The 21,947-nt window shown below is 39.2% G+C and overlaps 4 protein-coding genes across 6 annotated transcripts; 2 read left to right on the forward strand and 2 right to left on the reverse strand.

Moving 5' to 3' along the window:
- Positions 1-2: 2 nt before the first annotated feature.
- Positions 3-5,082, forward strand: LOC135588569 (RNA polymerase II transcriptional coactivator KIWI-like). Its single transcript, XM_065080763.1, has 4 exons — positions 3-197; positions 300-405; positions 4,444-4,466; positions 4,783-5,082. Exons 1-4 carry the CDS (start codon positions 69-71, stop codon positions 4,840-4,842), a joined length of 318 nt encoding a protein of 105 aa, XP_064936835.1. The 5' UTR covers positions 3-68; the 3' UTR covers positions 4,843-5,082.
- Positions 5,083-6,843: 1,761 nt separating this feature from the next.
- LOC135588572 (uncharacterized) lies at positions 6,844-10,835 on the forward strand. Of its 2 annotated transcripts, none has more exons than XM_065080767.1 (8): positions 6,844-7,049; positions 7,252-7,364; positions 8,206-8,277; positions 9,575-9,610; positions 9,767-9,812; positions 10,014-10,101; positions 10,252-10,309; positions 10,540-10,835. In XM_065080767.1, exons 1-8 carry the CDS (start codon positions 6,971-6,973, stop codon positions 10,588-10,590), a joined length of 543 nt encoding a protein of 180 aa, XP_064936839.1. In that variant the 5' UTR covers positions 6,844-6,970; the 3' UTR covers positions 10,591-10,835. The 2 variants fall into 2 exon arrangements, with proteins under 2 accessions (XP_064936839.1, XP_064936840.1); XM_065080768.1 differs by having other exon boundaries at positions 6,865-7,020.
- A 455-nt stretch (positions 10,836-11,290) lies between these two features.
- LOC135588570 (BTB/POZ domain-containing protein At1g03010-like) lies at positions 11,291-14,832 on the reverse strand. Of its 2 annotated transcripts, XM_065080764.1 has the most exons (4): positions 14,474-14,832; positions 13,604-13,670; positions 12,124-13,320; positions 11,291-12,022 (listed from the first exon to the last, which is right to left on the reverse strand). In XM_065080764.1, the coding sequence occupies exons 1-4, from the start codon at positions 14,569-14,571 to the stop codon at positions 11,480-11,482; spliced, it is 1,905 nt and encodes a 634-aa protein (XP_064936836.1). In that variant the 5' UTR covers positions 14,572-14,832; the 3' UTR covers positions 11,291-11,479. The 2 variants fall into 2 exon arrangements, with proteins under 2 accessions (XP_064936836.1, XP_064936837.1); XM_065080765.1 differs by lacking the exon at positions 13,604-13,670.
- A 4,409-nt stretch (positions 14,833-19,241) lies between these two features.
- On the reverse strand, positions 19,242-20,679 carry LOC135588571 (ethylene-responsive transcription factor FZP-like). Its single transcript, XM_065080766.1, has one exon. The coding sequence runs from the start codon at positions 20,590-20,592 to the stop codon at positions 19,507-19,509; it is 1,086 nt and encodes a 361-aa protein (XP_064936838.1). The 5' UTR covers positions 20,593-20,679; the 3' UTR covers positions 19,242-19,506.
- Positions 20,680-21,947: the final 1,268 nt, after the last annotated feature.

The following is a 21,947-nucleotide window of genomic DNA, read 5'->3' on the forward strand; positions in this document are numbered from 1 at the left end:
TTGGGGCGCGGCTTTTGTTCGAAGCCCACCGAGGAAGGAGCGGTAGCGAGCGCGCAGGAGTAGGAGAGATGTGGAAGAAGGGGTGGAAGAGGAAGAACGAGGAGGGGGCCGGAGGCGATGGTGCTGCTCCCTCCAGGAAGTTCGCCAAGAAGGATTCGGATGATGATGGCGGAGACGATGGCATCGTCGTCTGTCAGGTTTGGACCGCGCACAAACCCTAGATTTATCTTCTTTTATTTTTCTAGTCTTGGGGTATCGCGATGTCGTGGATTTGCTTACGTGTGTTGTTCGTGTGGTAGATATCGAAGAACCGGAGGGTTTCGGTACGGCTGTGGCAGGGTAAGGTCGTGGTTGACATCAGAGAGTTCTATGTCAAAGATGGCAAGGAACTGCCCGGGAAGAAAGGTCCTTTCGTATTCTCTATCCCTTTCTTTCGGCCTCCTTCAGGCTATCGTTTTATGTTGTGTCATTTGACGAGGGAAAGCATTGCCTATATTGCATCGAGTCATATCGTTTTGGTGGTTGTTATTGTGCAATATGTGTCCCTTTTTCATAAGTAAGATGCACTGTGCTTACTGTTGTTGGAGTGGAAGTTGGACCACCATGGAAGCTTATCGGGAGGGTGGAACAATGGGCGCGTGATCATGTTAGCCTACTATCTCGATAGGGTTTGGCATACTAAGAATAATTTTGGACCAAAAGTTATAGTATATGTTCAGTAGTTTAAGGTACTCAATTATTATGTTTGTACAAAGCATTGATAAGTGTATGGAGTTTTTTGAATGACATGGAAACAAATTAATCGGTACTTCGTAGCAACGTCTGGAAAGAAGTTAGTTGGGACTGGTTTAAAGATATAAAAAGTAGTTGATTTGGCGGCATGAAAGATTGGAATAATAACTTCATATGTTGCATTAGGATGAAAGAAGTTGGGTGGTGTAGAATAAAGACATAATTCTATGAGCTGTGAGCTGCCAATAAACTTTGAAGATTGGAATGTTATAAAGTAGAAAGTTTTTAGATATATCTCTTGCCATTTAATTCAATAAATATAAGGCAATAGAATGTGAGCTTAGTGCTAGTTTTGACAAAGCCTTCCAGGTACTTATCATTGTTATTGTGAGGCTTGATGGAGACATTCTATCATTTTCACATTTCAATTTAACCAAACTAGTGCTAATTATTGTTTCAGGAGTTGAAGCCCTTTCATGTAGTAAACTTTCAAGCTTGTGATAATGAGCAAGGAGAAATTACCATAAAAGATTTCTATAGTTATGAAATTTTCACCGATGTGAAATTCAGATATCTGTGGTGCCAAAATTGTTCCTGTTGTGAAATCCGGGATCTTTTTTATACATGATGAATCTGATTGATATGTCATTTAGATACAAGCGAGAAGAAACTTGGATAAAGTTTATCTGAATCCAAAGCTTTCCTCCAAGAGGGTATGGTTCTCTGATAGTTCCTGAAACAATTTCTTTGGAAATTGGAACTATTCCAGGTTCGTGATATATTAGTGTATATGCTACATTCGAAGTGGCTCTATATTTTCATAGATTTATGGGCATTAATCAACATTTGGAGTGTTTCATTAACTATAACTCTGGGGAAGTAGAATTATCAAGCATTAATGGAATAGGATTATTAAGTTGATGTATACAATAGGAACTTGATTCTTTGAATAAATGTGATTTATATCATGCACGATTGATCAAATCCTAGTGATTCTATGTTTTATACTTTTTATTATTTGCAATCAAAGCTAATGTCTTGAAGTTTGGACTTCTCATTTGCCACCAATTGCATTTCAATTTTCAGTTTTATGACCTGTAAGATGCATCATGCAGTACTTGCTTTTCTGACTTCTTACGTCTAAGTAATAAGGACTATTTAATAGAGGATCAGCTACAGTAGACAGGATATCTTGGTGATTTTGGAATAATTTATTAGTAATGGAGATTCAATTTTGCTTTGAACAGATACACATTATGGAATGATTTTCAGTGGTTAAGATGCAAGAGATTGCTTGCAATTCGTGACTTTGTCCAATGCACTCATACAATTGTTATCAAGTGTTTTTGTTAGTTAATTTTAGTCTTCTTCAAGTCCAATTTTTTAGTCTTCTATGGCCAACTAAAGAAATATTAGTTAATATAGTTTAAGGTTGATGGAGTCCAATAGCGATATAGTCAACTTAAGCATGTTTATTCTTTAAACAAATTTATCAAGTTGTTTGAACTATGAGTTTAAACTGTGTGATTTGCCTTGGGAAAGGATGTTGAAGTGTTTTCTTTAAGCAATATTAAAACAGATTGCTCTATACTTCTTATTACGTAATTTGATTACAAGTTTTACTTTTTATTTACTTGCCTTTCCTTAATGAACTCTTGATTCAAATTTGCTTTTGCTTGTGTTTGGTAGAATTTGCAATGTGAATCTAACATTTAGAATTCTCTAGCTCATTCTCATAGGAACCTTGAATTTTGTTCCTTGTATATAGGACAGTGAAATTTTTTTTTTCGAGTTTAATTTTTTTTAATAAGTAAAAATATTGTACCTAATATTATCATGAAGGGAATGATAGCTGGGTGAGCAAAGAAGCTTTTGTAGGGTTATGTTAGCCTTTATTTTTTGCCCAAAATATCTGTATATATTGTTAGTAGATGAAGCTATGAAGGTCCTTAGAAATGTTTCAAATGCTGATCACTACCTGCATAAAGTATGAAGTTTTCTAAATATTAAAAAACAATTTAACTGATAGTTGTTGATAGTAAGAAACCAGTTGGAACTAGTTCAAAGATATAAAAATGTGGTGAACTTGTGGGTATGAAACTTGGAAGAGTGACTTCATATGTTACATATATGAAGAAGGAAAAACAGTTTTAAGGAATCAATACACATAAATTTTTGACAATTGGTATTTGTAAAGAGGGAAGGGAGCAATTCATTGCCACTATTGTGAGACTCTGTTAATGTATTCTTGAAAATTCAGGAATATGATGACAGACTTAAATGTTTAAGTTAGATATTGTATTAGTAGTTGAAGATTTTTCATGTGGTAAACTTTATATTTGGTAGAATGAAAAAAAATGCTGATTTAGCACATAAAATTGTAATAGTAATGAACCAATGATGCCATTAACCATTGGAAATCCAACATTTCTGTCAGACATAATTTGTGTTATTGGCTTATCTCATCTGAAAAGAAATGAAAAGTAACTTGGATTAGATTCATTTTACTTTGAAGCTGCTTTCTGAGAGGGTATTGGTCTTTGGTAGATCCTGTGACAATGTCTTAGGAAGCTGGGCCCATTACAGAGTACTTGTTTGTGCAATTGAATGTCACTAGTGTATATCTGAATGCAGTTTTAATGAAGCTCATAATATTATTGTCATGACAAGATGTAGGATATTTCATCTAATAAATTTGTGGGATAGAATTATCTAACCCTCACAGAGTTAGATTATTCAGTTAATGTATACACACTAGAAAATCAATTCTTTGTGTAAATGTGATTTGGTATGCAAATGGAAAATCCTATTGTCATAGCTTATATGTGCCTGAATGACTCCGATGTTGATATTTCATTTAGTGGAGATACTTATACATACATTTATGTTATTAGAGTCTGGGCTTTTCATTTGCCTGTCATTGGTTTCCAACTTGTAGCATTATAAGGTTGAAGACCTTGAATCATTGAAGTTAAACACTTCTTAGTAGTTAGGATTATTAAGCAATACATTGCACAACAGTGATAGTAACATCTTGAAGACACACTTAGAATGTGACTGTTGTGTCTTATAGTATTTAATTAACAGTTCAGATACAAATTTGTTTTTGATGAAGGCGTGTTGCAAAACAAAATCTTGTGGTAGTTTGCCTACAAATTTCGAATGTATTTTATCAAAGGTTTGCATGTGCATATATCATTATACCGGTCATGTTTTTGTGTTAATAAATTGTAGTTTCTTCAAGTCTAATTTTTTAACATTGTTTTTCTGTGTAATTGATGCTGGTTTCTGAATAAATATTTTTATATAGCAAACTAAACATATTAGATAATATGTACTTAAGTTTAGCAGAGTGTAATTAAGGCATAATTGGCATTAGAACAATAACAATAACAATAACAAACGTTGTCCCAACAATTTTGGATCAGCAGGTATGGTCAAAGTTGAGCCTCCCTAAACCCAGGAGCCTTGTGCAGTGAACTGTCATTTTTCTATATATATTCAACTCCTGTCATCATTATTTTCAAGACAAATGTTTAAAATGTTTAAACTACAACACTAGCATGTCATGTTGTTTTTTTACCTTAGCATTTGAACATAGCAATATTATGTTTCTTTGAGCATATTTTGTATAAACTTGTGGAATTCTTCAACTGTTAAGTCTATCATATGGCTTTTCACTAATTATAGCTATATGCTTTCGCCCTTCAGGTATATCACTTCCAATGGATCAGGTATGTGTATACATATCTTCTTTAGTTTTGTTCTGAGCTCTTGTTACTTATGCAAACCATCCCATTTACTGCTGATTGCCTCAAACCCAAGGAATACAATAACATGAGATGAAACTTAATCTGAATCCACCAGTGCTATTTTTGCTACATCTATGCATGAATTTGGAGGACAGCGGTCTGCCCCTGTTTATTGTCAAAAGACAAGAAAAGAGCTCAAACAAGCTTGATAGGATTATTAACAATATGATAAAATGATAATTAATTACATTATGTGTTCTCTTGTCAAGTTGATCCATTATTCTCTTGTTCTGTGTAGTGGAAAGTTATGCTGGACCACATCGACGAAATTGATGAGGCAGTAAAGGAGAATTCATAGTTTCCAACAGACCAAGAACTTGGAAGGAATTGGATCAGCTGTGTTTTGGCTTGGAGTAGTGGTCTGTCTTTATGGCTGGCGTGGATATACTCTTCAGCAATGTTGTGTGGCTAACAATGTGACTTCTATGTTATGTTTTAGATTGGACCGTGTGCCTTGCTTTTCCGTAGATCATGCTAATATATCCATCAGGATCATCTGGTAGTATGAGAAGCAGTTATCCTTACACTCTTGGTGAAATTCCTGCGTTTCATCTGTTGTCATTGACTTCATAATTTGCTGGGCTTTGGGTTGCCAAAGCTTCTGAACTTGTGGAATCATTAATGGACTTGCATTCTTTGTCAACCAACGTGGATCAACATTTTCTGGCTGGTTGCGGCAGCAGATACATCTTTTTTACTTGGTAGACAATTATCGAATTAAAAGTCCGGGTAAGAGCATCGAGCTAACTAATTATAGATTGTCCTATCTAGTTAGTTGTTTTTAGATGTTTATATTTAAAAAAAATTATATTAGTATTCTTATAATTATGAAAATAGAATATTTAGGTTTATTTATTCAAACGGTATCAATTTTATTGACAAAAATATTAAAATAAAAAATAAAAAATAATTTTAATATTTAGTGGTAGACTCAATGCTGGTGGATGGTGATGTAGCGCTTAGTTCATGTGTTTCAAATCTTCAACGTTGGTCCTCTCCATTCGTTGTCATGATCGGGTCATGTGTTTCAAATCTTCAACGTTGGTCCTCTCCATTCGTTGTCATGATCGGGCCATCAAATCTCTCTGTTGCAGTTAACGACTCTTGGGTGGTTAACAGTTGACGGGTGTCGATGTGGACTCTACCAGCTACGATAACGTTAGGCAAATCCCAACCTCAACTCGAAGTTGGGGTCGTTAGAGCTCCTATCACTCTTATCGTTGCCACAATCATCGTTGTAGTTGGTGGAGTCCAAGTCGGTGCTCGTAAGCTGTCAACCCCCGACACCCACATATGTAACCAATTTTAATGAGTTAAGCCTAGCTATAGTTAAGCGTTTTCATGGCGATGAGGCCCTCACCGTTCGCTATGAGACTAAGCGTTGTGGTATGCCTAAGAGCCACTAGTAGTGATAGGAGATTTTTAAGCCTAGCAATAGTTAAGCGCTTTCATGGCGATGAGGCCCTCACCGTTCGCTATGAGGCTAAGCGTTATGGTATGCCTAAGAGCCACTAATCGTGATAGGAGATTTTTAAGCCTAGCCATAGTTAAGCGCTTTCATGGCGATGAGGCCCTCACCGTTCGCTATGAGGCTAAGCGTTGTGGTATGCCTGGGAGCCACTAGTCGTGATAGGAGATTTAGCGATCAACTGACGAGCACGATGCAGACTTGGAGGAGGCTAATGCTAGGGATTTTGAGCATATAGTGCTACGGATTTGGAGCATATGAGTTGGGAGTGACGTCGACATCCATCACGACCGACTCCATCATCGAACGTTAAAATTATCTTTTTACCCTTTATTTTCATATTTCATCGATAAAATTAACGTTATTAGAGTAAATAAACCTAGATATTTCACTTTCACTATAACTATGTCAATATAATTTTTTAAAGTTTTTAAAGTATAAGAACTGATATACGAAAGACAACTAACTATACGAAATAATACTTGGCCCAACAGTAGTTTAATATAATATTTATGGAAGAAAATTATTAAAATAATATAAATATTTCTTAGCTGGCTTTGACTGCTAATGTAAATATAGGATTTGCTATTTCTATTGTTAGGATTTGTTAATGATATGATCAGGTGTCGGTTATTAAAAAAATATTAATTAATAATCGAGAATCCGATTTTTCATGAGTTTATATATATATATATATATTGATTTAATTCAGTTATTGATAACCATTATGAATGGTGGTTTAAATAACCCCCTTTTGAATAACCATTATTAATTCAATTTTTTAAAATAACGCCCTTTGGACACAAGTATTTCAATCGGCAATTGATACACGTAACCCCCCTTCTGATGCATGTATCGACCTCGACTTCGGTAACGGCGCAAATAAAGGGTCCTTCCGGCTGCCGGCGACGCCAGCGTAAGCGGAGATCACGTGAAGAGAGCAACAGCGAGCAAGAAAATGGGGTGGGTTGCCGACAGCTTGGATTCCATCCGATCTTCTCAGATCAGGCACGTACTCACCCAGATCGTCAGCCTCGGTTCGTTTTCCCCCGTCATATAATCTCACCCTTAGGGTATTTCTTTCTCTCCAAGATTGGGAGATGACGCTGTTGAATAACGGTTTTCCTGTTCTCTTTGATTTTCTTGTCTTCTCTACCGAACCCTTGTGTAGCCTTGGAGCACGAACTGGAATCATTTAAATCCTCTTGTTGATGCTGTAATTGGGGTTATTTGTCGCAGGTATGATCGTGACCTCGGCCCTCATCGTATGGAAAGGCTTGACGTGTGTGACGGGAAGCGAATCGCCTGTCGTTGTCGTTCTGTCGGGAAGTATGGAGCCTGGATTCAAGAGGGTGAGATCCTTTGGGTACCCGCTTCTTTTAATTGAATGTATTTTTGATGCAGAACAGTGGGCATGTTTGGTTTAGAAATTGTTGCTATTATGAAATTTTTGTATATTTGTTAGTACTATAACAGATAGTTGAATATATCACGAAAGAGAGTTGGGGCGGGAAAAAGGGTGAATGATATAGATGTAGAAATTGATGTTCAAAGAAGGAGACAGCATAAGGGGCCATCCTTCACTCAAAAAGAACCTTCCCTTGGCTCGAAGGGTTGTTACAATGAAAAGCTGACCAGTTGTTCATTTTATTTTCGCTGTATGTACTGCTTACTTTCTCCCCATATTATATGTCATAACTTTTGGCCTTTAAAGCAATGTTCTTCGAAGATTGTTCTACGAAGAAACATGGCACCCATATTTTTTCAAAAAAAAAAAAGGTTATATGAACTTCCAGTAAAATATTTTAACACTAAAACCCTTCCATGTGATTTGATTTTGTGAGATTCCAGCTTTCTTTTGTTCCTTATGCACCATGATCTGTGAACCACTTCGTGCTTAGCTTGCCCTTTTCTGACTATGGTTTGGTTTAGAATAATGTATTCTTGGGCATTGTTCTAGGTCTGTAGAACATGGTTTTGATTTTAAAATTTGTTTTAGGGTATCCATTAGTTGATATTGCAGCACACTTAATTGACATCTTCGTTCCACGATGTTCTCATTTATGTTAAATTTTATTTTATCTTTTTTATCTGTTTAAATACAAAAAAATCTCTTAGTCATCTATGCTGAAGTATGTTTTTTAAACTTCCAGAGGTTTATTATGCTATGAAACTGTTTTCTTATTGTTGCAGGGAGACATTCTGTTCCTGCAGATGAATAAGGATCCTATTCGAGTTGGAGAAATAGTTGTATTCAATGTTGATGTAAGTACAATTGTGACTGTGGACACTACCATAAACTTCTGTTTATTATGTTTTGGTGCCAACTCCCCTCCATGTCTATCATCTTGTGGTTTTTTTATTGGCAAAATTATTTACTAGTTTAAAGTTTGTATCTGACTTTTAGTGCCTCTCATTTATGCTAATTATTGATCTGTGTTTAGGCTTTAGCAACGTAACATGCTGTTTCAGTGTTAAGTTCTTCCCCTTCATTATGGAAAAAAGAGCTACACCGTTTTTCTTCTCCCAAGCTCTTCCCTTTTCACTAAACCAGAAAATTGCCTGAAATTTTGTTGTATGTTCAGTTTTCAGTTTGTTTTCTTATTCTAAAGATTATTTGCTGCCGCTGCCATATAACATATGTTCTTTCTACTAGTAATTTGACTAAAAGATAAGATGCTTGGCGAATTTTTTGGGACAATCGATTATATTCTTATTTCTACATTCTCTACGGCCATCATGAGTTCATTGCAACTAATAAGATCCATTCTAATATCTTATTAACATTTAGTTTTTCGATAAACTCAAAGACATGGTTAAATTAGTAAATTTTGTATTGTGGGTCTAACAAGCTCTTTTCTCCCTTGAGTTTGACAATGAGTTAATTGCATGCAAATGCGGTCATAAAGATGCTTTATGAAACTAGTTACTGATAGTTGGCGGCAGAGCTAAATAGGCAAGCGAAGAAGAGAGACAGATTAATAGAGGGAAAGACAATTAGGCATTAGACCCCAGAATACTTAATTATGTCAAATGATCATCATGAGACACTCATAGAATCCTTAAACTTGCTCCTACCTATCTGTTAATACATGACTGAAGAGTGTAACCGATATGACTCTTCTTTAAGATTACAAAGAAATAATAAAAAACAATTATTACAGTGTTCAACCTCTATTTTGGAGATAAATGTAACATATTGGTTACCTGATCAGACATGTAATTCCAAGGTACAAGGATAAGGAAATAAACAGTAGAATCAGATTGATGAGTGCTAAATTTTGTAATCAGTTGTTATATGCACGCTCTTCACCTGGATCACCATTGTGCTTGATTTGATTTTGTGTTGATAAAATATATATGGAGATACTTCTGTTATTTCGACCTTTAAATAGAGTCTCCTACATAGTTCTACAAATCTTGTCACTCATTTATATATGTCAAATACTTGTGCAACTAGTGACACTTTGACAATTCATGCTGATAATTTCACAGGCCTACTCATATATGTTTTGCAATTTACTAATATTGATCTGTGAAATTCTATTATCTAATTTTGCAGGGACGTGATATTCCAATTGTTCATCGTGTAATTAAGGTGTGCTTTTATCCTGTGCTAGTATTGTCACTTTCTTCTATGATCATGAAGTTTTCATTTGCTTGAGCCCATGTTTTGTGTGTTTCAAATAGGATTCCGGTTCTATTTCTCAGGTTTGAATTTTCTGATCTTTTTTATTTTTTTATATATACCCAGGTCCATGAGCGGCACAATACTGGAGAAATTCAGATTCTTACAAAAGGTACAATCTAAATTTCTCTGGGTAATAAAGGATGCTTAACCTTTGAACTAACATATGTAATATGTAGCCTTGTGTATCTTCAACTTGCGAGGTTCCAAATTACATTAATTCCTGTATTTGTTTTCCACCTTGTTTGTCTCCTTCAATGGCATGGTATGGTGAGAGGTTACAGTTCTAATAATTTTCTGATCTAATACTCAGGGGATAATAACGGTGAAGATGATCGAGTTCTGTATGCTCATGGTCAGCTCTGGCTCGAACAGCACCACATCATGGGGCGGGCTGTAGGGTGAGACCAATTTTACTCAGCTTAAGATTTGCATCCTCCTCCTAGATTTCTTTGGCACAACTGTCCTTCAACCATCAGCATAGCCCACTTTGTTAATCATCAGCAGCAGTCTTGTCTCAATGAATGACATTTACATCTTAATCGTATCAGGTTTTTACCATATGTTGGCTGGGTTACAATCATCATGACCGAGAAGCCAATTTTTAAGGTATGTTTTCTTCCAAATAGCTGTCATTCAGATATTGTGAAAATCTTGCACTTCAGTATTAAGGAATGACAAACATAGATATAGTGGCTGCTCTCCTATTTAGATTTTTTTTTTTTTTGCCTTGCAGCAAAAATAAAATCTATATTTCTTGCAGACCAAAGCTTTGTCAGATGAATAAATATCAAATTTAGATTGTGTATACCATGATTTCTTCATTTTGTTTCTTGCAGTACTTGCTGATTGGTGCTTTGGGATTACTCATTATAACCTCAAAGGAGTAGGAACTGTTTGTTGCAGTTGCATATGAGTCTAACCATAACTTGCTTCGCATAACATTTCACATATTCAACCTGGCGATTACTAGGACGGACTTTGACGTCTTCATGTGTGAGAAAAGGAGTATTAGTTCAAATTGTTTGTATGCACAAAAACTAATATATGGCTTTCCTGTACTGCTAGAATAGTTGGCATTACAATTTCTCTCACTCCTTTATTGATATTTTTATTTTTCTCTCTTTTCCTGCCACATTTGAGCAACTCTCACAATTGCTGACAGTTAGCTTTAGCAAAGTATAATCCATAACGTAATCTTTATTTATTTAAAGCTTTATTTATGCATTAAATCCCATATGTGGAGAGAACATCATTGTTCACATTATTCATCAAGGTGATTTTAAAGGTGTTATTAGATGGATTATCGAATCTCCCATGGCATCCCAGATGGGCTTGCTTATAGTAGCAATTTGGGAAAGCCAAGGTTTGATTCTCAAATAGGATTTTGCTGAGCCTTGGATGGTGTAGAATGGCATATGATTGTACTATCGCCAAGTAATGTTGTACTGCTTCATGGTCTTCCAGGTGTAAGTGCTGATTGCATCTATCTTATTCGTTCCTTGGGATCACAGAGCTTGTTCTTCTTATGATTTCACTGCTGATTGCACTTCCATTTGAACACTTCCCACGATTACCAAGCTAGTCATAAGTTCCAAATATTCACAACATTCAAACCTTTTTGATCCTTTTCATGCACAGTCTTCATCAGGAAAAGACCGACTGCATTTGATCTTGTAAACCCGAAGGAGACTTGCTTGACAGAGAAACAAAATTTATGGAAAACCATTATGCCGAGATCGTCATCGCAAACACGATCGAATATACACACCGCGGGGTTCACCATATGGCTTGGCGCCGCCTCTTCTGAAACAAGAGACGGGCATCGGACGCTGCCTTGGCGCTCAAGGGCTTGACGTCGACCCTCATCCGGAACAGAGCGCTCAGCTTGCTCAAGTTCTTGGTGAAAGATCGGAGTAGTTTGTTGGCAGGGTTGGCGCGCACGAGCTCCTGCTTCATGGAAACATGATCCTTCTCGAGATCAGTCAGCCTTATCCTCATCCTCGCTACCTCCAGCTTCAGCTCCCTGTTCTCTCTTCTCACCGACGCGTAGTTGTCCCTTGGAGAGATGGCGCCGCTCCCCACCCCACTGCCTGATCTCTGAGCGCACTGGCCGATTGCGGAGCCGAAGAAGAACTGGTCATGGCCTCCGTTGATGACGTTCCGCAGCCTGATCTGCTCCAAGTACAGCACTTGCACCGCCATTTGGATGGGCAGCCGTTCGTTCTGTGCCGCGTGGCTGCACGCCTCCTGAGACAGCTTCTGGCAGTCTATGGTTTTGCAGAGGCGGTAGCGCTCCGAATCCTTGATGTTGGGATGAACCTGCGATTTGATCCGATCCGTCATGATGAGAGACGACGCTTCCACTTCTCTCGCATGATCAGCAATCGAATGGAAGATCAGGAACAGGAATATGTACCTACCTTCAAGAAGATATCCACGGCTCGATATAGACCATCGTTCACAACTCGAGCATGATCCGGGAGTAGCTCCGCAAGAGCGATGAACTTGGATGGAGTCAGGTTGGAATCCAGTGCGACCTCGGCGAGGTAACTGTCCAAAAGCTTGGATACTTTGACTATCGCGCTTTGCTTCGGAGATCTCGGGCTATCCAACTCGTAGCAGCCGTCTCTTTCCTCTCTCAAAGTACCGCCGTCTTCCTCCTCTTCCTCCAGATTCAGGAAGATGGAGAAGATCCTCGCCACCGACTCCGTGTCGTACAACGAGGATTGGCACCCACCGTGAGCGTTCGCGGCAGGGATCAGTACGTCCTCGAGGATGGCTTGGTCGAGTTGGAGCCCAATTCTTCTCTCCAGATCTGCTCTGCAGATGGTCGACGCCGAGACCATGGTTGCAGTTTTCAGGAGTCCTGAAAGAAACGCCATCGGCACGGGGCTCCTCCTTGACTGGCTCGGGAGCAGGGCAACGATGGTTTCTACCACGATCTTTTGCTGCTTCAGCATGTCTGCATCTGAGAAGCCACCTTTAGATGATTGCATGTCTCTCACCGTGAGTCCTTGGAGAGAGCTCTGTGCGTAATTGATCAGGATCTTGCTCACAGTCTCCTGCTTCAGGCCTTTAGATTTCATTGCTGAGAGAGCCCTTTGGAAGAAGTCTAAGCTCAGCACTGCCAGCGACTTCCCCCACCAGTCTTTTGGCGGTTCCACCCCTGCCATTGCAGGCTTATGAGGCAAGCTGTGGTCGAGTTTGGAGAGGCCTGAGGTTAGCTGCTCTTTGCATACGGTGGTTGCCACCGCTGTGAGGATCCTGTTGATCAGATTGATCTCTTCTGCCACAGGAAGGAGGCTTTCGCAGTGGTGGAGGACGGTGATTGAGTTGACGATGTTGGGGATGACTGCTTCCTTGAGGTAGACCTCTGTTCGGAGTTCCAAATTCTTCTCTGCAAACTCCTCAGTCATCTCCAGGTAATGTGCTGCACACCGCAGCATGGCAACATTGGATGGGTTGAGCTCTGTGTTGATGCCGTAGCAGAACTTGGCAGCGATTTCGAATGCTTCTGCTCCTCCCGGTGTGCCATGGAGATTGATGCGCGTCACCTTTGAGTTCTTTGCGTCGGATATGAGCTTTCTGATCCTTCCACTCCGGGAAACAAGAGGGAACTGCAGAGATCGATGGCTATGTGGTGAGCTTTGAACTGCTAAAAGTAAGCATTTCACATTTGTTTATGAAGTATTTATGGATAGTATCATGATAAAGAACATCGAAGAAAAGGAAGAAACTTGCTAGCTAGCGAAGAGCTAATTTATGAAATGGAACTTTTTATAAATGTTCTGCTGATGTTTTTAATTGTTGTGTTTCTGTTCATGAAAATTGATAGAAACACAACAATTTGACCATAGTCTACCAAAAGATTTAAGTCATTCGAAATCGAGTTATTCTCACCTTGTGCAGTGCAAAGCTTGATGTACCAACTTCAACTGTGAGATCACTAGAAACATCAGAAAGTGGCCTGAAAGGTCAGGTCAGGAAGTTTAAGAGTTAGAACTACACAATGGAAATTTGTTTAGTTAACAGAACAGTCTTCTACGAGCATGATGTTTGACATGTTTTTTAGGAACAAGATGTAACTAATGCAGTGAAATTTTTCGTTTGATGACAGATAGCATTCCTACTTTCATTTTCATTTTTCCTCCTATCTTTTTCACTAGAACTTTATTTCAGACAATACTCATCTACTCAGGTGCATTTCTTAGGTTTAACGCATTGGTGAAACGTAGTTCCATCTTTTTGTAATGCTAACAGTAGTATGGCATTTATGTTGCTGCCAAAGTTCACTAAATAGCCAGAAGTTGACAGTCGCCAATCCTCTTGTTTCCTTCTCTTCAGCTTTCTTCAGTTTTACCAATTAACACCAGCAATGATAAATATGTACAGCATGCTAGCCAAGCCAATTTGATTTCAAATGTGCAGCAAAAAATTCATATGTAGTGCATCTTTTAGACAGAATTATTTTCTTCTCCTGTATTACACTGTGAATTAGCAGAGAGACAGATACGTAAAAGATAACTAATATGCAGAATTTTGCGGCAAACATGCATGAGGCGACGTAAAGGTTTATCATGTAAAGTTTAGAAGGGGAGAAGAAAATGTTTGTGATGAAACATAGAAATTAGATGTCCATCATAAGATTTTTCTTTTTGTCAGATGTCTAGAAGCTCATGAACCAAAGCAAATATGTGGAATACCAATACACCTATCAGTAGAACACTCAAATAGAAATGAATTCATGCATGGTTACAAGAGCACTGTTACCATTCGGTGGCCTGCCGTGTGCTCAAACTGGATCGGAAAATTCGCTTTGCAGGAACAACACTCAGCTGCTTCAGCTCAGTGACAGTGGCCACCCCCATCTCTCTGTGCCTCTGATAACAATGAGGCTGTTCTTGTATGTTCCTAGGCTGCTGTAAGGAAGGAGAAAGTCCAAGTTTTGGTGGATGTATGAGGAGAGAAGGGAGTGTGAGCTTTATGAGGGTGGAGTGGTGGCAGGGAGAAAAGCCATAGGCTTGATGAGAAGTAAATTTATTTGAACAGTGAGATAGTTGATGATCTGATTTGCACTTTTGGATGACACTTTCAACTACATTGTGCAAAAGGTAGAATTTATAGCAGCATTGTTATAAAAAAGCATAGAATAAACGTATACTGGGATGCATGTCTTTTAGTCAAAACTCTGGAGGTAAAAACCTTTACTCTCTTCTCTGTACACTGAAAGATTCATGATAAAAGATGGTATGCAGATGATTATTTTAGTATGACATGAGCTGGAGTTCTTTTTTCCTATTTATTTATCCAAAAATTTGTGTCTATGTTGGCATTATTGATGCTGCCCTATAGGAAATCCTACCCCAGATAATAAACTATGCTTGATGCTTTTATCTTAAAATGTCTTTGGTCACTAAATAAACACTACTGTTCTCTGAAGCTGATCAGAGAAGTTAGAATCATAAGCTTGAATACAGTTTCCAGTAGCAGCAAAACCACCATTTATGATGACAGTAATAAATCTGTGGTCTCAAATTTATTATTTTATTTCCCCAGGAAAGCAAAGGTGCATTTCAACTGTTCGAAGGTAATTAGGTTCTCCTTCAAATGGACAAGAAACGGGTTCTTTAAGAGCACCTAGTGACATGAGAAACTGTACAACAAAAAGAATGGTAGCCTTTCTGGATTGTAGGGGTCATGAGTTAAACATCTACAGAGTGATCAACATCTGAATGGTTTAGTAATAAGTGCACAAGTTTGGTAGGGTTTTATTTGCAAATGGCTGATTAATAAAGGAGTAGACAGCTGTGCCTTTCTCTTGTCTTTTGGAGTTAAAAGTAATGTTTGAGGTTAGTGGGGTGATTGGATCCATTCATGAAACCTAATTCAATATTAATTGCTTTATGTTGCTGTAGTTTTCAGGACTCTGGTAGGGTGTGCATTGTCTCTTTAAGAAGAAGAAGAGAAAAGAAAAGAACATGACACAAAAGTGAAAGCCAAGCCAACTGTGAGCAAAAAAAAAACAGGTATATTTTAAAGCAAATTTCCTGGAAAGCTTGGCAGGTTATGATGAAGGTGAACAAGAAATAGTTTAGTGTGAGACACATTATGTGCTTTAGATCTAGCTCTCATTCTACAGCTGCAGTTTTTACTTACCTAAATAATCCTGTTACCCCAAGGAACTTAGATTTGACCATCCAATTGATGTTTGATCTTTTGATCTTTTATTGGTGAGACAGGATCAGCAATTTTCTCTGAACTATTGATTAATTATGAACAGAAGTAATTGGGATAGGGATGGGGAAAAGGAGAAAAAAATTGAGAGTGTACATTTCTTCTCCATGACATGATGGTAAAGCCACGAATCATTAGCACAGTTGAAGCTGGTGACCCTCATTATGGCAAATCGAAAAGAAACGACTATGAAATGTCTGGGCCCATAAAAAACCTAATCTTTTTTAGTGACTTCAATTAATCCATATGATTGTGCTTCATGTTAAAAGCAGATGGTCCAACCTCTCACATAACCATCATGTTTGTAAAGATGTTCTCTTCCTTGCAGGACTGCAGGAAGTATGCATACACAATTGCTAAGATTTGTACCACCAATCCAACAAAAGGTGACCTGCAATGAGTCATGACAGCTCAATATATTCTCATATACTGGGGTTCTTTTATTATGATAAGTTCACTTGATTTTATGTTGTCTCCCACATAGTTTATATTGGATGAGCATATGAGTGAAATCATGGTAAGGTTCTTCGAGATGATTAGATCAACAGCCTCCATGATCCCTCCTAATTCCTTCCTCTTTTGGCTGAGTATTAATGCTCAGGTTAGCTCATAGTAAAGTAAAGAAGACCATTTACTTTGAGATCCAGGCTTTCAGCACAAGAGGCTTTTTAACTGCTGCCTAACTCTGTTGCAAGTCTTGGGAGTCTTGAGCCACTGAATCATGATCATGAACTTCAAAATTTCTGGAAGCTACCGTAGTCTCTAAAGCTGGTTAATCAGAACTTTTGCTTGGAGAATGTAATTGTAAAGGTATGGTCTCTGTAAGATATGCATCATCTGACACTTTTTACTGGCATTTTATAGTTCTAACAGATGATTGTGGAGCTAATGAACATGAAGTGAATGAACTGGAAAGAAAGCGGAGAAAAGTAGCTGGTTCTACTTTAGAGCAAAGGGTTATGGAAAATAGTAGTTAAAAAATGAAAGCTCATGAGGGGATAAAGATGCAGACTTAGAATTGGATCAGAACACCCAATGGGTGAACTCTCAAATACTTCACAGGGTACTCAAAAGACTGGATGCAGAGCACAATGAAACAGATCAAATTGATTGTTATGGTGTGTCAGATGGACATGATAAGCACTTTGCCCTGCGGAAAAGGAAAGATCAGCAGCTGATGATGGGGTTGGGACTTGCACTGTGCATAGCATGAGAGAAGTTGCACAATGTAAAGGAATCTCTGGTCTTCTTGTATGGTAACCATTATAGTGAACAGCAATCCTACTTGAGTGAGTCAGAAGGCTGAGTGCTGGCAGAAAGAAATGTTCAGGTAATGTCAAACATAGCTGCAGACTCGGTAAAACTTCAAAGCTGTGTGTTCTAGTTTCCTTGCTTTGATTCTTGTAGAGTAATTTAGTACCTATATGTTTTCTAGAGTAATTGATCTCATCAATTTTTGAAGCTTTGATTCTTGAAGATTAGAAACATCTTTTGGAGTTTGATCAAGAAGTTTAGAAATGACAAGTGGTAAGATGTTTGTTAGTCTCATCAAACTTGACTATCTACCCAAATCCAAAACCAATCTCAAGTTAAAATATTTCCAATTGAATTTATCTCATTGATCTGGATTAATATATATATATATATATAAGATTTAATATCAATTTAATCCAAAAACTTAAATTTATCTGATTGTATATGTAATTCGACTTTCTTAATTTTTGCGAATGTGAAATTATATTGTCAGTCCAACTTCACTCTTCAACTCTTAATATTTCCTAACCTATAATGCAATGAAATTGGAATTTAAGTAGGGAAAACGGAGCACAGACCTATGGGTGCATTAACCGAAAGATTAATGTGATGGATTAATTTGTAGCTGGTAGATTTGTTCGTCTACATGCCTTACATCATATTAGCTTCTGATTAATCAATATAATGTGGCATTAACTGTTTACTCCATATCATAAGCTCTTTGCAGAATAGTTCAGAGACACCGGTGCAAATGGAGGCTGATAAGGCATATTTGATTCCGTCCATAAATCTATTTTCTTCCCGGTGAGTACCATAAGAATTTTAGTTTTTACTGTTCATATGTTATGGTATGAATATAATATACCAATTTGTTATGTATGTATGATGAGATTCCATTGACACAAAGCCAATAGATTTATTGAAATTGAACTTACGATACCGGATCAAATGTGTCCGTATATATGGATTCAAAAGTCCCAACAAAATAAATATACTGAAAGGGTATCTGAACTTTCTAAGATCCGATGCCAAAAGGTCTAACTAATAATAAAATTAAATGAATTTGTAAGGTATTATTGTATCATGGATTTGGTGCAACACAAATGTAATTGAGTCCGAGATAAACATGTTATGTGTGGATCATGAGAACAACGATCCAAAGAATCTACCGTAAAATAAAAGATAAAGACTTGTTAGAAATGCTCTTTGCTGCATCTTACAAGGTTTGACACTCTCAGAATAGATCAAGTAAGTGCTTGACCAAGATTCGACTAGAACACATACAAAGAAGAATGCCTCGTACCTATATGTTTTTGAGATTGTATAATATCATTGTTTTATGAGATAGTGTATGTGGAGAATCTAATTACTCTCATTTAGATCTTGCACCTATGTGCGGCCAAAGCCCAATCTACCAGCTTTCCCCAACATCATGCATGCATGTGTCTTGCTCCTGCATCTTCGTCTTCATGGATAAGGACTTCCTCAACCCAAATAACATCCCAGTGTGTCCACCAAAGAGGTAGGCATTTAAATATATGTAGAACCATTTTAATGAACAGAAATAAAATAAACTCCAGTGGCATGAAACCAACACAGTCATTGCTTTGTACCACAAGCGCTGGCAAGTTATGTACATCATTTGCAGATACCTCTGACTAAATTGTGAAGTAGCTTTGCCATCTGCAGGTTTGTGTTTCAACACACAGCAGTTGTTTAGTGTGGTTTAAGTAGCTGCTAAACCAGTAAAATACTAAGCATGAACTTCTAATCAGACTTTAAATATTCTCATGCATGCGTGCATCGTGATATAGTTTAGGAACACAACCAGCTGATCATGTCTGAGGCATTAATGATCTAAGACTGTACATGATCTTTCCCTTTCTTCTAAGGGTAGGAGAAGGAGCAGTATGTGCAGCAGGGAAAGTACGAATATGAGATTGTCTGTCAGATTAAGTTTCTACGCTGATGCCTTTTTACCTTCCAAAGACAAAAAATAAAATGCATGCCTTGATAGAAGACCAAATATATATATATATCTATATACTTCAGCTAGAACTCCCCATGGAAGCAAAGAGGAAGAATGTTGCACAAGGAAAAGCTAATACATATCATCATTGTTCTTCTTCTAAATAGGTAAAAAAGCCCTTTTGGAGGACTTGACGACTTGCGTGAAACCACAAAGACACGGACAAAAGGAAGCCCACAGGTGCGTGCGTGTGTGTGCTTTCTGAATCTCCCCTAAAGCCTATGAGTGATGTCTCAGTGAAGAGTGAGAGCGGAATGCTGCATTTGTGTCTCATGGAAATGAGCGCTCAGAAAAGTGGGTAACCTAAGTCGAAAACATCAGTCAGTGAAGACACCGATGGTGAGGTGGAGACGGAGACGGAGACCTGCGGTAGTGAAGCGCCAAGGTTGTCCATATTAATGTCGTTGGCGTCAGGGAATCCGCATGCACTGAGTTCCCACACAGGCTCGTCCATCCAGAATCCCTTGCTCATCTCTGCAAGACAAGGGAAGTCCTCTGAGCTCATCGAACCCACTCCACCACCCAACGGGTCTCCATTCGTTGCACCGCAACTGCTGGTGGATACTTGACACTGCACTTGGTTGGAAGGGGAGAGCACCTGAGCATTCGACTCACTCGAGCTGCTGTTACCCCTGTTCGCAGAAGAGTGTTTGCGGGAGGACCTGAGGCGGCTCTCTTGGACGATGCTGCTCAAGTAACCCGACCTAGTGTCATCAGAAAATAAGAAGTCATTAGACATGTCCATCTCTGCTGGAGATCCGAATGCGGGCATGTTGGTGGCGTCCCGACTTGATCGGAAGAGAAGGCTGTCGACATCACGGCGACTCGGAGCGGAGATGCTATGGCGATGACTTTGAATCGAGAAGCTGCTGTGGTTGGAAGGTTGTATGGCGGTTGCAGCGCCGACGAGCTGGTGAGGCTGGCCGGGAAGCGGTGGCATCGGCTGAGGGATGAAGCTCTGGGAGTGGAAAGGGGTGACGGCGTGAAATGTGGTCAGAGGGGTGTCAGCGTAGACGAAGTTGGTTCGAGCTTGGGTGCCTTTCATGGCGAGGGCTGCCCTGTCGTACGCCATGGCAGCCTCTTGAGCGGTGTCGAACGTTCCTAACCAATGCCTCTCCTTAGTCGTAGGGTCCCTTATCTCGGCGGCATATCTCCCCCAAGGCCTTCTCCTCACACCGAGGAACCTCCCTGGCTCTGTGGGCTTCCTCCTCCCTCTCCTCTCGCCGGAGGAGGTCCCTGCCACTGGCGACGACGAGGAAGGCGACGACAACGACGATGAATGATAAGGCTTACCTTGGCAGAAGTCCATCATGGGTGGGGTGTATCCTTGAGCTTTTACTGTTGTATTGTCCGAGGCCTTTGAGGAAGACATCAGTGGGAAAAGGTGGATACGAGCAGAAAGGGAGATGGCGGAGTTCAGAGAGGTGTTCGAGGGATGAGAGGGTGTCTCAGCTCGGGGTGGTGTGGGTGGGAGGGAGGTTGGGGGGGGGGCTTTAAATGAGTGATGTTGGATATCTTGGGAGGGAAAAGGACACTGTAGATGTGATAGGGGTGGGGTGGGGTGGGGATGTCATGGATTCCTGACCCCATCTTGACAAGCTTAAAATCATTCTCCAAAACCAGATGGATCTTTCGCTTTCTTATCCTTTGTAATTTCCTCTCTCTTGCTTCTTAAAAGCTTAAACTGTTGAGCTCCCAGACAGCACACAGTGGAGTAACCAAGATCGAGCAACTAATCCTCTCAGGTTCTCTCATCCTTGTCTAAACAATCAACTCCATTGTTCTCATCCTAAGTGGTGTGATTAGATTAATGAATCCGAACATGGGTGCATATGTCGTCTACAAGTAGCATAGGATGATCCATGCAGTTTTATGGGATAGTTTATGATGCCCGCCTGCTTTATTTGATTACTCTCTTTTGTTCTTTAGCTCTCCGGGAGGCTTCGTTTAAGATGACAAAGATGAGAAATCTGCGCCGAGTTCAAACCACCACGATCTAACGACTGTGTCGTAGGAGGGCATAGATGTCTGATAAAGCCAAATCCAAAGCTAGACTTGATAATCTATGGCGGTTGACATATCAATCATCATAAGATTTTGCGTCGTCGTAGGCTCGTGAAGGATCTCTCTCTCTCTCTCTCTCTCTCTCTCTCTCTCTCTATATGTTTGAACTTAAACCAATGGTCTCGGTCCATCATCGTTCCTAACACAAAATCTCACATGTGCTTCCGCGTTTTAAGGGTGTTATATATGGATCAAATTGCAGTGGACTTTCTTGTCTGCTCCTTTAAAGTTTGAAATGGAGCAGTTAGAATGGTGTCAAGACATCTCAGGGAAACCTTCAGCTGCATCAAGACATTCTTTCCATGGCATTGTCTTGCTATGTGAGGGCAGTCTCTGGTTTAAGTGACCGTCACATGAAGGAGGATGCTAAGAAGGGCCCCATGCTTCTCCTCCCTTTGACTACCTTAATGCCGCCTCTCCCCCCCCCCCACCCCCCTCTTTCTTCTGTCTGCTTCATGTGATGAGCGAAGTGGAACTGTGCTGATGATTTCTTAGTTCCTAATCGAAGATAATCATTTCGGACATTGGTAAGCAACAGAAGCTGAGCTTTCGTGTCTCGCAAAAGCCATTAGGAAAGGAGACGTGAAGACATTTCAGTCAAAAAGAGAGGAAAAGGATCGACATATAGAATGGGAATGTGGGACAGATGAGAGAGCCTGGGAA

The sequence above is a fragment of the Musa acuminata genome, chromosome BXJ1-8, assembly GCF_036884655.1.
Source record: "Musa acuminata AAA Group cultivar baxijiao chromosome BXJ1-8, Cavendish_Baxijiao_AAA, whole genome shotgun sequence".
NCBI classification, from domain to species: Eukaryota; Viridiplantae; Streptophyta; class Magnoliopsida; order Zingiberales; family Musaceae; genus Musa; species Musa acuminata.

Bases quoted from the DNA above. Each gene is read 5' to 3' on its own strand.
- LOC135588571 (XM_065080766.1), bottom strand. From the start codon at position 20,592: ATGTCTTCCTCAAAGGCCTCGGACAATACAACAGTAAAAGCTCAAGGA.
- LOC135588569 (XM_065080763.1), top strand. From the start codon at position 69: ATGTGGAAGAAGGGGTGGAAGAGGAAGAACGAGGAGGGGGCCGGAGGC. The intron at 198-299 runs GTTTGGACCGCG...TTCGTGTGGTAG, and splicing joins ATGGCATCGTCGTCTGTCAG to ATATCGAAGAACCGGAGGGT. The intron at 4,467-4,782 runs GTATGTGTATAC...TGTTCTGTGTAG, and splicing joins TATCACTTCCAATGGATCAG to TGGAAAGTTATGCTGGACCA.
- LOC135588572 (XM_065080767.1), top strand. From the start codon at position 6,971: ATGGGGTGGGTTGCCGACAGCTTGGATTCCATCCGATCTTCTCAGATC. The intron at 7,050-7,251 runs GTTCGTTTTCCC...TATTTGTCGCAG, and splicing joins CACCCAGATCGTCAGCCTCG to GTATGATCGTGACCTCGGCC. The intron at 7,365-8,205 runs GTGAGATCCTTT...TTATTGTTGCAG, and splicing joins TGGAGCCTGGATTCAAGAGG to GGAGACATTCTGTTCCTGCA.
- LOC135588570 (XM_065080764.1), bottom strand. From the start codon at position 14,571: ATGGGGGTGGCCACTGTCACTGAGCTGAAGCAGCTGAGTGTTGTTCCT. The intron at 13,671-14,473 runs GTAACAGTGCTC...CTGACCTTTCAG, and splicing joins ACACGGCAGGCCACCGAATG to GCCACTTTCTGATGTTTCTA. The intron at 13,321-13,603 runs GTGAGAATAACT...CGATCTCTGCAG, and splicing joins CAAGCTTTGCACTGCACAAG to TTCCCTCTTGTTTCCCGGAG.